Source organism: Mytilus edulis, chromosome 10, assembly GCF_963676685.1.
Source record: "Mytilus edulis chromosome 10, xbMytEdul2.2, whole genome shotgun sequence".
Lineage (NCBI taxonomy): Eukaryota > Metazoa > Mollusca > Bivalvia > Mytilida > Mytilidae > Mytilus > Mytilus edulis.
The window spans coordinates 14,359,294-14,376,146 of record NC_092353.1 but is presented as its reverse complement, the minus strand read 5'-3'; the positions used below and the strand labels follow the sequence as shown (position 1 = coordinate 14,376,146).

At 31.4% G+C, this 16,853-nt stretch overlaps 1 protein-coding gene across 15 annotated transcripts in view; it reads left to right on the top strand.

Moving 5' to 3' along the window:
* The window catches only part of LOC139493483 (transient receptor potential cation channel subfamily A member 1 homolog), a 54,180-nt gene that overhangs the window by 24,024 nt on the left and 13,303 nt on the right, over positions 1-16,853 (top strand). For all 15 annotated transcript variants that reach the window (XR_011657009.1, XR_011657011.1, XR_011657010.1 and 12 more), the window contains 10 exons: positions 373-559; positions 906-1,013; positions 3,571-3,659; positions 3,961-4,107; positions 4,572-4,683; positions 5,678-5,814; positions 13,632-13,753; positions 14,002-14,154; positions 14,872-14,969; positions 15,479-15,648. Coding sequence is in view for 11 of the 15 variants with exons in the window: in XM_071281903.1 (XP_071138004.1) it covers positions 373-559; positions 906-1,013; positions 3,571-3,659; positions 3,961-4,107; positions 4,572-4,683; positions 5,678-5,814; positions 13,632-13,753; positions 14,002-14,154; positions 14,872-14,969; positions 15,479-15,648 (1,323 nt within the window). In the remaining 4 variants the exon portion in view is untranslated. The remainder of the gene's footprint in view (positions 1-372; positions 560-905; positions 1,014-3,570; positions 3,660-3,960; positions 4,108-4,571; positions 4,684-5,677; positions 5,815-13,631; positions 13,754-14,001; positions 14,155-14,871; positions 14,970-15,478; positions 15,649-16,853) is intronic.

Genomic DNA, 16,853 nt, shown 5'->3' with positions numbered 1-16,853 from the left:
TGTGCTCCGAGCACTGAGCAAAGTTTTATGCCTTCAAGGGTATTTGTTTAATTATAATATTTCATATACTCAAGCTTTAAACATGGCTGCTGTGGTTGTGATATAATATAGAGGAAAAACCATTATTATGAAGTTTCTTTCCATATATGCAATATGACCTTCTTGGGAAGTGTTTTGTTTGAATTGTGATTTATTTAAAAAAACAATAAATAAAAGATAACGAAACCATTACAGGCATTGACATTTTTCTTCCTGTATGAACTAACAGAGATGTTTGGTAAACATCAGTTAAACATAAGCAACATATTTTAGTCTTAAAAAAAACATAGAAGATGTTGAAATTTGGCAAAAGATTTATTATCTTTCTTTTAGACCAAAGCCTCCTATTGAGTATAGAGACAAAGATGGATTTTCTCCTCTGTTGATAGCAGCTACATATGGCCATGCTGAGACCATACATCAACTTCTAAGAAAAGGAGCTGATTATGAAGCAGTTGAGAAGAATGACAAGACAGCTGTGTACTTGGCATGTGAGGAGGATAAACCAGAAGCTTTATCTGTAAGGCGAAATTATTAACCGAAATACTCATTTTAGGAATATTCAAAATTAATGCGTTGCCAGTAAACTTAATTTTCAACCATCAAATTACCAATTGTTGCTGTCTAAGCTTAAAAAACAATACAGTTATCTCCTAAAATAGAAGCTACAAGATGCATGGAATCATGAGTTACAATATCAACATGTGTAAATTTAAAGACCATTCCTAAATGTGTCATTGCACTGTTCATTTTTATATTACCTTGAAAACAATAATGGATGATGATAACAGAAAAACTAATAAAGGCCAGCATATTAATTCATTGTTCATAATTATTAATAGATTTACTTTTTTTCTATTTTACAGGCATTATTGAAGTACAAAGCTGTACGTAATATGATCAACACTGGAGACAGATTTGATTATGATCCATTACATATTGCTGCCATGAAAGGATTTTTACAAGTTCTAAAGGTAAATATTTTTTATGCCCCACCTACGATAGTAGAGGGGCATTATGTCTTCTGGTCTGTGCCTCCGTTCGTCTGTGCGTCCGTCCGTCCGTCCGTTTGTCCCACTTCAGGTTAAAGTTTTTGGTCAAGGTAGTTTTTGATGAAGTTGAAGTCCAATCAACTTGACACTTAGTACACATGTTCCTTATGACATGATCTTTCTTATTTTAAAACAAAATTAGACTTTTGACACCATTTTCATGGTCCACTGAACATAGAAATTAAAAGTGTGAGTTTCAGGTTAAAGTTTTTGGTCAAGGTAGTTTTTGATGAAGCTGAAGTTCAATCAACTTGAAACTTAGTACACATGTTCCTTATGATATGATCTTTCTTATTTTAAAACAAAATTAGACTTTTGACACCATTTTCATGGTCCACTGAACATAGAAATTAAAAGTGTGAGTTTCAGGTTAAAGTTTTTGGTCAAGGTAGTTTTTGATGAAGCTGAAGTTCAATCAACTTGAAACTTAGTACACATGTTCCTTATGATATGATCTTTCTTATTTTAAAACAAAATTAGACTTTTGACACCATTTTCATGGTCCACTGAACATAGAAATTAAAAGTGTGAGTTTCAGGTTAAAGTTTTTGGTAAGGTAGTTTTTGATGAAGCTGAAGTCCAATCAACTTGAAACTTAGTACACATGTTTCTTATGATATGATCTGTCATATTTTTAAACCAAATTAGACTTTTGACTCCATTTTCATGGTCCACTGAACATAGAAATTAAAAGTGTGAGTTTTAGGTTAAAGGTTTAGGTCAAGGTAGTTTTTTGATGAAGTTCAAGTCCAATCAACTTGAAACTTAGTACACATGTTCCTTATTAGTTTATCTTTTTACTTTTAAGGCCAAATTAGATTTTTTACCCAATTTCACGGTCCATTGAACATGGAAAATGATAATGCGAGTGGGGCATCCGTGTACTTTGGACACATTCTTGTTTTATATTTGTTTATCTTGTTTTGGTTTCAGATTAAGGCTCCATCATGATCTCCCTTCCAAAATGACTGCCGGTTAATAAAATAAAATTGTGAAATTTAAGGTTAAGGTAGCACAATACAAAGATTTTATAACTCAAACTCCCAAGTTTTAAAATGCTGTAACTTTCTTAATAATGCTTGGAAATTTATAAAAGTGGTAGTTATGGATAGCTAACAGATTACTCTTTCAATTGATGCAATGTTAGTATTATGCAACAATTATGTAACCAATTATAATGTTAACTGTGTCTAAATAAATTTTCACAAAATTTCCACTTCCAATTGAAATTAGCTTCTGCATAGGTATTCCTAGAGGGTTGATTTTATTATATGTTGTTCCTATGGCCATTATCTACAAAAGAGTGTCTCAGATTTCAGATAGAATGTATAGAACAAATATATTTTACACCTAATCAAACATTATCTTCTTTTATGTGGTAAGGATGTTTACACTAATTAAAGATTTATGAGAGAATGGAATACCATAGGGACAATTTGAGCCACCCTTTGAAGCCCATGATGTGTTGATTAAGATTTCGTTAAAATTTTCTGTATAGTTAAAGAGACGATAGAGCTAAATTCATTCAAGTGAACTGACCGAGATTTTGCCACTAATTACATAATCGATTACATAACAATTGCATAATAAAAATATTGCATCCATTTAAAAGATTAATCTTTTATCTATCTATATATACCTCTTTTATTATTTTTTATGCATTCATAAGAAAGTTACACCATTTTAAAGGTTAGTGATTTGAAGTAAAAAAATCTTTGTATTGTGCTACCTTAAATAGACATGTGCACTCCTTTAAGATATCCTATGTTACAATGCTTGTATTATTACATCACAATAAAAACCTATTATTCTATAAAACATTAAAATTTAGCTGATTGACCTCAGTTCAACCAGTACTAGTGTAACTCATGCAATAAAAAAACAACTCAAGACTGGTATTTACAAGTAAATAAAAATCTGAAATATGTTAAAAGTTCTCAGGCTTTTAAAATGTTTTAAGATTTAAGATAACTTTATTTGATTTTTCTGTTTTGGTAAATTCAGTAGTGTAGACATTTTGCTGTCAGTTTTCTAGAACTCTTCTGGCATTTTAGTATTAATTGCTTAGCAAACCAACACTTAGTCATGCAGGTCAGAATAACTGTACATTCTGAAATTGTATTTTTTTTTTTTAATTTAACACAAAAAATAAGAATGCACTTCTGATATTTGATATATAATTTCCTGAAATTATAAATAACACTAATTAATCTCACATCTCTCTCACAAAATAGCAATAATAAGTGCATGTAAAAATTTCTGAATTTATTTTACAGAAGTATAGTTCTATTATTGATACTTATTGATATAGACATAAAGGTCTGCATTAGAATGTTTCTATTTATAGATCCTAATAGACATGATAATCTGAAATATGTTTCTATTTACAGATCCTAATAGACATGATAATCTGAAATATGTTTCTATTTATAGATACTGATAGATATAAGGGTCTTAACTAGTATGTTTCTATTTATAGATCCTTATAGAGAATAGTGCTGATGTAGACAGTAAGAATGAAGAAGAACAGACTCCTTTACATTTAGCTGCAGACAATGGCAGAACAAAGTAAGGAACATTTCATTATTCTTCATTTGGGTACCAATTTCATTGATTTGTGGGTATTGGTGAAACCACAAAATGAGTATTCAAATTATCTATTGGCTTGTATGCAAAATTTGACAAAACCACCAAAAAAAAAAAAACCAGACATCTACAAAAATAGATTGTTTTTCAATCAATGAAAATAGATGATTTTACCGTTCTTGAGTTATCTTCCTTTATAATGTTATATGTCAGCAAAGGCATCATCTGTGTCCTTTGAGCACGTTCACCATATATTTTGATTTTCTTAATTTGTAAATTTTAGTTGTGTAAGAGAATTGTTGATTGCTGACCATTCTGCTGCTAATGACGAAGATGAGAATTCTAACACACCTCTTCACTTAGCTGCTCTGAGTGGACATTCTAAAGTGGCCAATCTGCTGTTGACCAATGGAGCTGATGTCAGCGCTAGGTAAAGAATTAAACCACCTTAACCATGTTAATGGTATTTGACCAGGTTTAAAACTGAGATTACATGTCTTAAAATGAGATTGGATACCATTTTACATCTTGCTCTCAGTTAGGTGATTATATCCAATACAACAAAGTTGTAGATAATGTTATGATTTTAACTATTCAGTCCTTCCATTATTACTTTGTTGTTGCCAGGATAGGGTTTTGTATTGTGTTGGATTCTCTTCAAATTTTTTTATGAATTTTTCCACAACAAAACCACAAATGATTTCAATAATCAGAAATATCTGAATTATGAGATTATTTTTTCAGGAGGGAAGACTTATAAAATATCCCATCATAATTGATCTAAAGACATCGAAATATTGTATGTAGTAGTTGACATGTTATTTCTGAACAATTTTATTACATTATTTTTTGTTTACTTAAGTGAGTTATATTTTTATGTGTCTTTGATTTCAGAAATGGCAGTATGTGGACCCCTCTTGATTGTGCTGCAGCCAAAGGATGGGTTAAGACAGCTAAAGTTCTGTTAGAGGCTGATTCTCCAGTAGATCCTATGGATAAAACAAAGGTACATTATACTATTCAATTGCATGTCGTCATTTCAATATCCGCTACCTAACCATGTTTCTGAAAAATTTTAACCTCATTTTTTGACAATATTAAATGCAAATTTTTGAAGTTAAATTTTATCAGTTGATTGCAGTGACAAAGTGTATGATATATAGAGAATAATACATGGCAAAATCCGTATCATATGTCGTATCATCCCGAGACATCAATATCAGCCCAAGGGCCTTTAGGCCCGAGGGATGATATTGGTCGAGGGTGATACGGCATGTGATACAGATTTTGCCATGTATTATACGCTTTATCATATATTTCAACAGAAGAGTATTATATTATATGAACTGTTTTCTGATCCATAGCACTGGGTTACCTTCAGTTCTACTTTTGTCTTGTTTCAAAGGCCTTAAAAGAACTGCTCAATTACTCATCCGAAGCACCTGGGTTACCTTACAATTTGCGTGCTGTTTTAAAAATATTTTGTTTATTATTGTATTAATTTGTGTGTTTTGTATTTTTCATAGTTGCATTTAGTGTGCCAAAAAATATGAAAAGTAGGGGTGCGATAAAGGGTGTGCATCAAAGTTGCGCGATATGGATTAAACAGCAGGCTATTTATCACAATTGCAAAACTACCGTTTTTACTACTAAACATAATATATTCGTGTTTCTCGTTTCTCGTTTTGTTTATATAGATTAGACCGTTGGTTTTCCCGTTTGAATGGTTTTACACTAGTAATTTTGGGGCCCTTTATAGCTTGTTGTTCGGTGAGAGCCAAGGCTCCGTGTTGAAGGCCGTACTTAAACCTATAATGGTTTACTTTTTAAATTGTTATTTGTATGGAGAGTTGTCTCATTGGCACTCACACCACATCTTCCTATATCTATATGATAAATATATATAAAAAAACATACTTTTGTTGTAGAAATGCTTGTTATTAAGAAAAAAGTGTAAATGAACAATTCTTAGATTCATATTATATTATCATTAATTTCAGACAACACCACTCCATCTTGGCTGTCGTTATGGCCATTCTGATGTTGTGAAACTTTTGATCACATGGAAGGCTAATGTTACCCAGTGTGATTCAGATGGCTATAACTGCTTAGATTTGGCCATTGATAACAATAAAGTGTAAGTATTAGAAATATCCATTAATTTGCATTTTTATACGACCGCAAAAATTTTAATTTTTGGGCGTATATTGCTATCACGTTGGCGTCGTCGTCGTCGTTGTCGTCGTCATCGTCATCGTCCAAATACTTTTAGTTTTCGCACTCTAACTTTAGTAAAAGTGAATAGAAATCAATGAAATTTTAACACAAGGTTTATGACCACAAAAGGAAGGTTGGGATTGATTTTGGGAGTTTTGGTCCCAACATTTTAGGAATTAGGGGCAAAAAAGGGCCCAAATAAGCATTTTCTTGGTTTTCGCACTATAACTTTAGTTTAAGTGAATAGAAATCTATGAAATTTTGACACAAGGTTTATGACCACAAAAGACAGGTTGAGATTGATTTTGGGAGTTTTGGTTCCAACAGTTTAGGAATTAAGGGCCAAAAAAGGGCCCAAATAAGCATTATTCTTGGTTTTTGCACAATAACTTTAGTATAAGTAAATAGAAATCAATGAAATTTTAACACAAGGTTTATGACCACAAAAGGAAGGTTGGGATTGATTTTTGGAGTTGAGGTCACAACAGTTTATGAATTAGGGGCCAAAAAGGGGCCTAAATAAGCATTATTTTTGGTTTTTGCACCATAACTTTAGTAAAAGTAAATAGAAATCTATGAAATTTAAACACAAGGTTTATGACCATAAAAGGAAGGTTGGGTTTGATTTTGGGAGTTTTGGTCCTAACAGTTGAGGAATAAGGGGCCCAAAGGGTCCAAAATTGAACTTTGTGTGATTTCATCAAAAATTGAATAATTGGGGTTCTTTGATATGCCGAATCTAACTATGTATGTAGATTCTTAATTTTTGGTCCCGTTTTCAAATTGGTCTACATTAAGGTCCAAAGGGTCAAAAATTAAACTTAGTTTGATTTTAACAAAAATTGAATCCTTGCGGTTCTTTGATATGCTGAATTTAAAAATATACTTAGATTTTTAATTATTGGCCTAGTTTTCAAGTTGGTCCTAATGGGGGTCCAAAATTAAACTTTGTTTGATTTCATCAAAAATTGAATAAATGGGTTCTTTGATATGCCAAATCTAACTGTGTATGTAGATTCTTAATTTTTGGTCCAGTTTTCAAATTGGTCTACATTAAGGTCCAAAGGGTCCAAAATTAAACTAAGTTTGATTTTAACAAAAATTAAATTCTTGGGCTTATTTGATATGCTTTATCTAAATATGTACTTTGATTTTTGATTATGGGCCCAGTTTTCAAGTTGGTCCAAATCAGGATTCCATATCAAGTATTGTGCAATAGCAAGAAATTTTCAATTGCACAATAGCAAGAAATATCTAATTACACAATATTGTGCAATAGCAATTAATTTTCAATTGGAGTTATCTTTCTTTGTATAGAATAGTAGTTGATAATATATGTTGGAAATTTGCCAGACATGACTATGATGTCATTTTCTATTTTTATTTGCCAATAACTTTATGTAAATAACTTCATTGGAAATTTGCCAATATAAAATGTTGCTGATGAAGCTTTTTTTCCTTATATTATCTAAAATGTTTTTAGATAATGTATGTTTGACATTTGCCAGACATGACTATGATGTCATTTTCTATTTTTATTTGACAATAACTTTATGTAAATAACTTCATTGGAAATTTGCCAATATAAAATGTTGCTGATGAAGTTTTTTTTATTGTTTTATACAATAAACAATGTATATTCACTTTTACTACCAACCAATCTTTACCATTCAGTGATAACAAGCACTTTATTTTACATTTTAATATTTATGATGTATTTAAAAGAGTAGTTATTGTTGCAAACTCCATTAGAAATTTGAATTGATATCAGTTTTGGAAAAAGGGAAACGGGGATGTGAAAAAAAGGGGGGGGGGGGGGGTTAAATTTTTCTCATTTCAGATTTCATAAATAAAAAGAAAATTTCTTCAAACATTTTTTTGAGAGGATTAATATTCAACAGCATAGTGAATTGCTCAAAGGCAAAAAAAAACTTTTAAGTTCATTAGACCACATTCATTCTGTGTCAGAAACCTATGCTGTGTCAACTAATTAATTTTAGATTTAAAAAGTTTGAAGAAGAAATCTTTAATTGATTTGTAAAATCTTGACATTTGTTTTGTGTAAAAAAAACCCATGTAATGTCAAAAATTTGATCACAATCCAAATTCAGAGCTGTATCACGCTTGAATGTTTTGTCCATACTTGCCCCAATTGTTCAGGGTTCGACCTCTGCGGTCGTATAAAGCTGCGCCCTGCAGAGCACCTGGTTGTTTTATGTTAATGAGGATGTGCTATCCCGTTTTGAAATAAGTTTTCTACATGTACAACCAAACTTCAAAACCAAACCTTTATATCTATGGACAAATTTTGTAAAGGTTTTAAGTAATTTATGGTAACAATATCCCTGGTTTAATAATTTACCAGTAATACATAGATTACGTTCGTTAAAATGAAAAACATCACAACAGATAGGGCATAGTGAACGAGCTGTGAAATATAAACACCATAAGATGGTGCCAAAGGAACATCACCATCTAAAAATGGAAAATTAACAATAGGGAACGAAAAATCGTCCCTTTTGTCGTAAATTTTAGTGTGGAGTTTCCTGTTTAAAACCGAAATAACTAAATCCAGGAAAAGACTGTTATTACCGAATAAATTTGATTTATTTAAAGTAAGTTCCTTGGGGTAAATTTCAGCAGTATATTGAGAAAATTCTTGATTATTTAATAAAAAAAATATCCTCAAGGTAAGCATGTCTGTGTAGAATCTCTAATCTAAAATAATAATTGTTATAATTTTATTTCTTTAAATAATCAAATTTAAATTTATGAAAATAATCATGATTGATAAAATAGTATTGCACAAAGTTTACGTTTTCTGAAGACTATTTATGTTAAGGTCATGGTTCTTGAGGCTTCTTCACAAATTTGTAAACAAACCAATATGGCCGCCACATGTGATTACCTTTGCACATGTGAAAAAAATATTTCGGACAAAAGTCAGATTTCTCTTGTCAAAAGGATTTATATTTATATTGCAATAAATTATCCAGAAGGAGGTACATTCAGTTTAAATTATATTCCTCACTCTATGAGCATTTAGAGTTTAATCAAAATTCTCCCAACAGCAACGTACTGCTCTTGGTCAACTGAGCCTTGTATAATTTAGAAATAGATTCCAACGATTTGAAGTAAAAGGGCATCTAATTCACATGACAAAGGAAAACAATGAATAAAGACAACAACTTAATAAGAAATAGATCCTTTTTATTTATTAAAAACAAAATCTTCTTGTCTGCAAGATTGCAAATTCGTAACTTCCGGGTCCATTTCCTGTCAGAAACATTGAAAATATCCGATTGTACATGGTTTTTGGGGAAAGACGGCTTCAAGCCGTCAATTCCCTAATGGGGTTGGCCAGAGTATCATTCCCTCACGTCAATCATTTTGTTTTGATAGTTTGGAAACCCTCTCAAAATGTCATACTGAAATTGATGACAAGGAGAACAGATTGACTTTAAATACATTGTTTACACATTTCCCTTCTGTTTCTCGTGAAATTATCGTATATTGAGCTTTCCCTTAAACTATATACGTTTCTTTTACAGTCCGGAAAAATCAGTATTACGAAATATTCTAAATATATCTAACCTAGTGACGTCATTGTTGGAATGCCACACTACACAGGGATATCCTTTATTCATTATAAAAATCATTCACAGTATTTGTATACTAATTTAAAATCCGTATTTGTTAAAGGTAAACCTAATGATGTTTGCCGTAGTGTAGAACATGCAATGCTTTAATCTGAGGCTATAGTCAGATAATTTGTAGGTCAACTTTCGCGATAAACAATGTCAATGGGGATACATGAGATTGGGGAGAGAAACAGCAGTTTTCATTGTTTCTGTAAAATTCTGTTTTTAGAATCTTCCTCCAATTCAGGAGCACTTCAATTGATGAGTAATTATACACTAAAACCAAAGTAAATGTTTCTGAACACTTAAAATGTGACATTTAGTATATGATAAGTAGTCTTCTATATAAAAAAAATTTTGTGTACCAACATAATTATTCAAATGGTTAAAAAAAAAAAAAAAAATGTTGCTTTTTGTAGTTTATACCTATTGAGATTGGGGAGAGCAACTGCAGTTTTCATTCTTTCTGTAAAATTATGTTTTTAGAATATTTCTCCAATTAAGGAGCACCTCAATTGATGCTTAATTACCCACTAAAATGAAAGTTAATGTATCTGAACACTAAAAATGTCACATTAAGTATATATATGATAAGTAGTCATCAATTAAAAAATAATTTTGCATACCAACATAATTATTGTAGTGATCATTTTTTTTCTCATTTCTTTTTTAAATGTTGCTTTTTGTAGTTTAAAGCTATTTATTCATGAATTTTACAGATATATCAAAATGTGGGATCTGGAAACAAACTTCACACAGCTTATATCAATCATATTTGATTTTATTAGTACATGTATCCCTGTGATGAGAGTTTTAACAGGGAACTTTATCAATGGAAAATTAAAACTGAATAGATTTTTCAGTCCTCACTTTCTTGAGAAAACTGTCACAAAAAATTGAGAATGGTCTTAGCCATTTTTGGAAAATGACGCAGTCATTGTTCCATTACTGCCGACCTGAACTTCATTACATTTCTCTGCCTACCGCGCTTGGTTTCGTATTTACTATTTTCCATACAAACTGGAATCTGCTTGTGTTATCATTATGCATGATCATTGTGTAGTTATCAGCCAGGAACCAGTTTCATATTTACTATACAAACTAACTGGTTTCTGCTTGTATTCCACTACACTCGAACAAAGTGTTGTAGTTTGACGGGAACCAGTTTAGAATTTGTAAACTACAAAACGTAATCGGTTATTGTTCATTCCGTTTTTGTGTTTCATACCGACTTATATGGTTTGAATAAGCTTAAGACCCTTCAAACATTAATGTGATAGGTATATTAAAGACTGTTTTACAAAAGGATGGAACTGTTTTACTTTCAAAGTCGTACTATAGTGATATCTGTCATGTACGGATTTCCACTCTCACCGGTTAATTTCTTCTTTTACACGTGCTTTTGAAACTTCCTGTTTAAACATCGCAAGTTTCAAAATGATTATTTGAGTAAATTAAACTTATTTTTACAATCATGGAGCGTTCCAGAATCATTTTCAAGCAGTTTCTTCTTCTCTTTGATGATGGAAAATAGGTTTTCTCAAGAAAATACCGCAAACGATCGCAGAGGAATTGAAACGTACAAGTCAAGTCAGCACCTGGTTAAATTGGCATCTAGTCAAATAGGCACCTATTTGACGTCAATTCGGCATCCAATAATATTTGTTATAATATTTTCTATTCAATTAATTAATAACTGTTACCAAGTACATAGTGAATATGTTGTTGTGTATTTAGGTAAACAAGGAAACCAAAGTGAATATGTTGTTGTGTATAAAGGTAAACAACGAAGCCCTTACCCAACTGTTGTTCTAACAATTAGACAATTATTAAAATATTAAAATAAAATGGAAAACTATGAGTCCCTTTCAATAAATCAAACTTTCATGCCAAATAATTAGCAAATTTAAGGTGTTTTTTTTTCAGTAAAGTTTAAACAGCATTAAACCAAAAATCCCGTAAAATGCTCAACTGGTTAAAATAATGCATAAAAATATCCAATATCTCATGTATTAGTCCAAATAATTATGACGTCTGGCAAGGATATTTTATTTTTTTTCTGGGACGCCTTCCTACAACGTTCGTAGGAAGGCGTCCCAGAAAATAATTAACATAGCCTTGCGGTCATAGGAAGGTGTCCCAGAATAAAATTTAAAAAGCCTTGCCAGACGTAATAATTATTTGGACTACTCATATATATTACATTAAAAATACACCAAAAAAGTCATTTAGTTGAGAAAAATAAATATATATACAAAATGTACATGAACACCCAAAAATGTGAAAGTTAGTATTTAACTCTTTTTGCTTAAATACTGAAAAAATTCTGGCAACTCCTTTCTTATTTTTACTCTTTTTGCTTAAAATACTGTTAAAAATATATATTTAACATGGGTGACGAATTGACTATATCAGGTGTCGATTTAACAAGGTGCTGATTTGTCCAGGTGCCAATTTAACCAGGTGCTGGTTTGACTAGAATTCTTTGACAAATGTTTGAAATTACCTGAGTTTCATTAGACCTTTGATAACAGTAACAAAAAGATTATTTACTTAATTTTTGTGGGAGAAGGGGGTTCAGACTGTGGTATCAGGTCTGTTCGCGCCCAATACACTTTCGCACCCTACACATTCGCACCCAAGGTCCGTTCGCACTCTACTCATTCACGCCCAATTTTAATTCAAATTCAAGTTGAATAATTGGAAAATCATGATTGTTGTTTTAAATTGCTTTGGTGTAAATACTGAATGTATTTATAGCTTGGTATGAGTAAAACATTGAAGATTTTAAAGGAAAAACACAAAAGATAATTGTTTTTAACAGCTTGGTCCCTTTGATCTGAAACAACGAAGCAATAAAATATAGGAACCAAAATATAGCAATCCACTATTATAACCAAAACATGATAAAATTTATTCAACACACAGAAAAAAACATAGTCAGAATCTCACTTCATTTTGAAACAAGTCAATGAAACAAAGTTATAGCAATACATTAACCAAAACATGATTAAGAGTTATTCAACACAAAATAAAACGTTGACAAAATACCACTTTATTTAGAAAGGATTATTATTATTTTTAACAATACCCTATCCAAAACATGATTAAGATTTATTCAACACTTTATTTTGAGACAATGACAACAATTATACTTATAAGAAAACACTTGCTTACAGAGTTATTAAACACAAAACCAATTAAGATTGGGTGCGAACATGTAGGGTGTGAAAGTGAAAGGGGGCGAACATGAGTGGGCGCAAACGTGAATGGGGCGCGAACGGACCTGGATTCAGACTATGTACCAGTGAGAAATATACAAGCCTTTCTACGGTATTTATTTGTACAAATTCAGGTAGTCTTGACCTATTCATTTATCTTAAAAAAACAGCCAGTTGTCACCTTCACTTCACACACACACATATACAAGTATCAATTATATGCTTACGAGACATGTTGCATTGTTAAACTAATTAAGGTATGTGAAAATCAAGACTTGCATAAAAACTATCCCAATATTAGAGACAGTGGCGTCATTTTTCTTCAGAGCTTTCAGCTCTTTGATTAATTAAAATTCTAAAATATATTGTAGTAGTTCAATTCAATTGAATTTTAGATAATTAACTCCCAACTTTAATCAAATGTTTTGATTTAGAAGGTGCAGATCTCATTGGTCCAAATTGTCTCTATGATGAATTCTATATGTTCTAGCTGTTTTTTGCTCATTCTTTGTATGTAGACTATCAAAAGATACCTCCCTAAAAATTGAAACAATGGCCGTCTTTTCCCTCAGAGCTCTTCAGCTCTTTGATTAAAAAAAATTACCGGAATATTCTTATCGGATTTGCCGATATATTCTTATATCCGGTATTCGATTACACAATAAAATTAGCATTAAACATATAGGGAAGGGTTTGATGTTTTGAAATAATATTACAAAAGCCGATATCCAATTAGGTGGAGTCTACTGTAAACATATTCACTTGCTGGTAAGTACCAGTAAAGCTTGTTTGGTGTTAAATTTAGCTGGTAAATTTGTTAAAAAAAATGTCAGTTAGATAGATGTCTGAAATTTTTTGGTTTTGTTTTGTTACAGTGATGTTGCCACTGAAATAGTGAATTCTGAGTTCTGGGAAGATGCATTAAGAAATGAAACCCTGGACATTGCTACCGGCTCAAGGACAACACCAATGAGAAAATTGATCAAGAAAATGCCAGGTAGGTTTACTTTTTATTTTGTTATTGCCAGTTTTAATCCAGTAGTTCCATCAAAAAGAGACCAAAAACCAGTTGATAGGATAAATAAGTAAATGAAACCAAGAAAGAAAACTGATGAATGTTTTTGCTCCTGTTTCAGACCATTTGTTCATCCAATTACCAGTGATCCCCTTTCTTTCTTTCTTTCTTTAGCATTATAAAAAATTGTATTTACATTTAAAAATATCAACACATATTTTAAATTCCAGACGTTGCAGAGGCTGTGTTTTTGCGCTGTATGACAGATAACAAGAAGAATCCTGAACACAAAGATTATGCTGTGTGGTTTAACTATGAATTTCTGGATGATACCTATGCCAATTGGGCTGAACCAGGAACCAGTGAAATAGGATCTGGATCAGGTGATATTCCTTTCTAAGGTTTAAGCATTTAATTTTAACTTGGTTATGTATAAATGTTTTGGATTTATGTTTATAATGATAAGTATTAGCAACTTTTTTCCCCTCATAATTTTAGTTACTATTAAACAGCTATAATTAAGCTGAAAATTGTGACGTAGTCTAGTGTCTCCATAAAAATGAGCTCATATCAGGCTAGCGTTCTGTTCAATATTGAAGCTGCTAGTATATAGCTTAAATATATTTCTGTTTGTTTGACAAGATATGTAGCTAGACTATCAAAATCACATCAATAATATTAATCTATCTGATGCCATTTTGGATTCTCTTGATAGCATGATTTTTTTCTGATATGCATGTAATATTAGCCACTGAATGTGAACTATAGATCTATCATCATCTTTATATTTACTGTTATTAGATATTTTATTTTATTTTAACAGTAGATTTAATTTTTTCAAGAAACTCATGCTGTTGAATTATTTAGAATTAGCCTATTTTGATTGGTTAATTTATTACTGTCTATTAAAAAAAAAGGGACCTGTACCAAAGTACCTTTATACTAACATTTGTACTTAAAACCTGTATAAACCTAACACATGCTTAAACAAAACAATTCTTTGTTCCTTATTTAATTTTGATTGAGTTGAGCCCTGTTTCACTATACACAGTATAACACCTGCCAAGAAGCTAATTGTAAATTTGTGTATTGTATTTTAGGAAGTGTATATGGTGATGATTTCAAACTATCGAAAAAAGCTAGAGCCTACACTACAGATTCTGGGGAGATGAAGAAAAATCATCCATTGATGATAATGGTAAGTTTGAAGTTTAGAAAAACATGAACTAAAATAAAGGATGTTCACGATTTAAACTCATGAGGGGATAAGAGGTCCTTTTTATATATCCCAATCACCCATAATCTAGTATTTTCCTTATACTTATAATTCTTTCAAAGTTCTAAAGAAAAATAAAACACACAGAATTGGTTTACTTGATCGTCTCTCCTCCAGCATCAGTTGAATAGATAACAGCCTCATGATTAAAATTTTTTTTTATACATGAAAAAAAAATCAAGTGTTTCAAAAAACATTTTTACCTTCATAGCTAACATTTGCATTAGTGATAGTTGTTGCCCTATATAGGTATCAGTATCTACTGTTTTGAAATATTGACTTACTTAAGGTTGCCAAAAAATTATGTATTTACTATATATATTCTCGATTTTGTATATTTTTTATTTTAAATGCATCTATGTCTATCTGTGCAATTAACTTTTGAAGTCAGTATTGTGAATAAATTATTAAATAATTATTATATTTTTCAGGTGACATCTAAACGAGAAGATTTGTTAGCTCACCCACTGGTAACAGCTTTACTGAAGCACAAATGGAACAGTTTTGGTCGAGTCTTCTACTACATCAACTTCTTCATTTATTCTGTTTTCCTGACTTTTTTGACAGGATATATTGTAGAAACTAAACCTCCTTTTGTATAGTAAGTTCATCTAGTTTTTCAAAGGGGTTGTATATATAGATCCTACCACTGCATTACAAGTGTGATTTGATATTTCTCCACTGAAGACAGCTAAATTTTCAAACTTAAAATGAACAGCTTTTTCAGACTTTTTTGTCGAATAGTGAAATTTTATTGGTGGAGAAATGTTAGAAATAGAATTGTAAGTCATTTGATCATTGAGTTGGAACAAAATTTTATGAAACAGTTAACAAGATTGACCTGCAACTTTTAATTCTCTAGTGAATTCAAAATAGAAAAACCCATCCTGCCATTACAATAATAAGTGCACACACACCATAGTGATCTGGCGGCAGCGGCTACGGAAGGCGGCGGCGTTAGCTAACTTCTTAAAAGGTTTATATTTTAGAAGGTGAAAGACCTGGATGCTTCATACTTTGTATATAGATGCTTCATGTTACGAAGTTTCCATCAGTCACATGTCCAATATCCTTGACCTTATTTTCATGGTTCAGTGACCACTTGAAAAAGAAGTTCAGAATTTTTGTAATGTTAAATTCTCTCTTATTATAAGTACAATGTAATAGGATAACTATATTTGGTATGTGCGTACCTTGCAAGGCCCTCATGCCCGTCAGACAGTTTTCACTTGACCTCGACCTCATTTCATGGATCAGTGAACAAGGTTAAGTTTTGGTGGTCAAGTCCATATCTCAGATACTATAAGCAATAGGGCTAGTATATTTGGTGTATGGAAGGACTTGAAGGTGTACATGTCCAACTGGCAGGTGTCATCTGACCTTGACCTCATTTTCATGGTTCAGTGGTTATAGTTAAGTTTTTGTGTTTTGGTCTATTTTTCTCATACTTTATGCAATAGGTCTACTATATTTGTTGTATGGAATGATTGTAAGGTGTACATGTCTATATAGCTAGCGGTCAGATGTCATCTGACCTTGACCTCATTTTCATGGTTCAGTGGTCAAAGGTTACTTTTTAAGTTTTGGTCTTTTTATCCAATATTATATGCCAAAGGTCAGCTATATTTGGTGTATGGAAATATATTATGATCTATATGTCAGTCCCGCAGGTTTATTTGACCATGACCTCAATTGGACGGTTCATTGCATAGTGTTAAGTTTTTGTGTTTTGGTCTATTTTTCTTAAACTATAAGTAATAGGTCATCTATATTTGTTGTATGGAAGCTTTGTTAGCTGTACATATC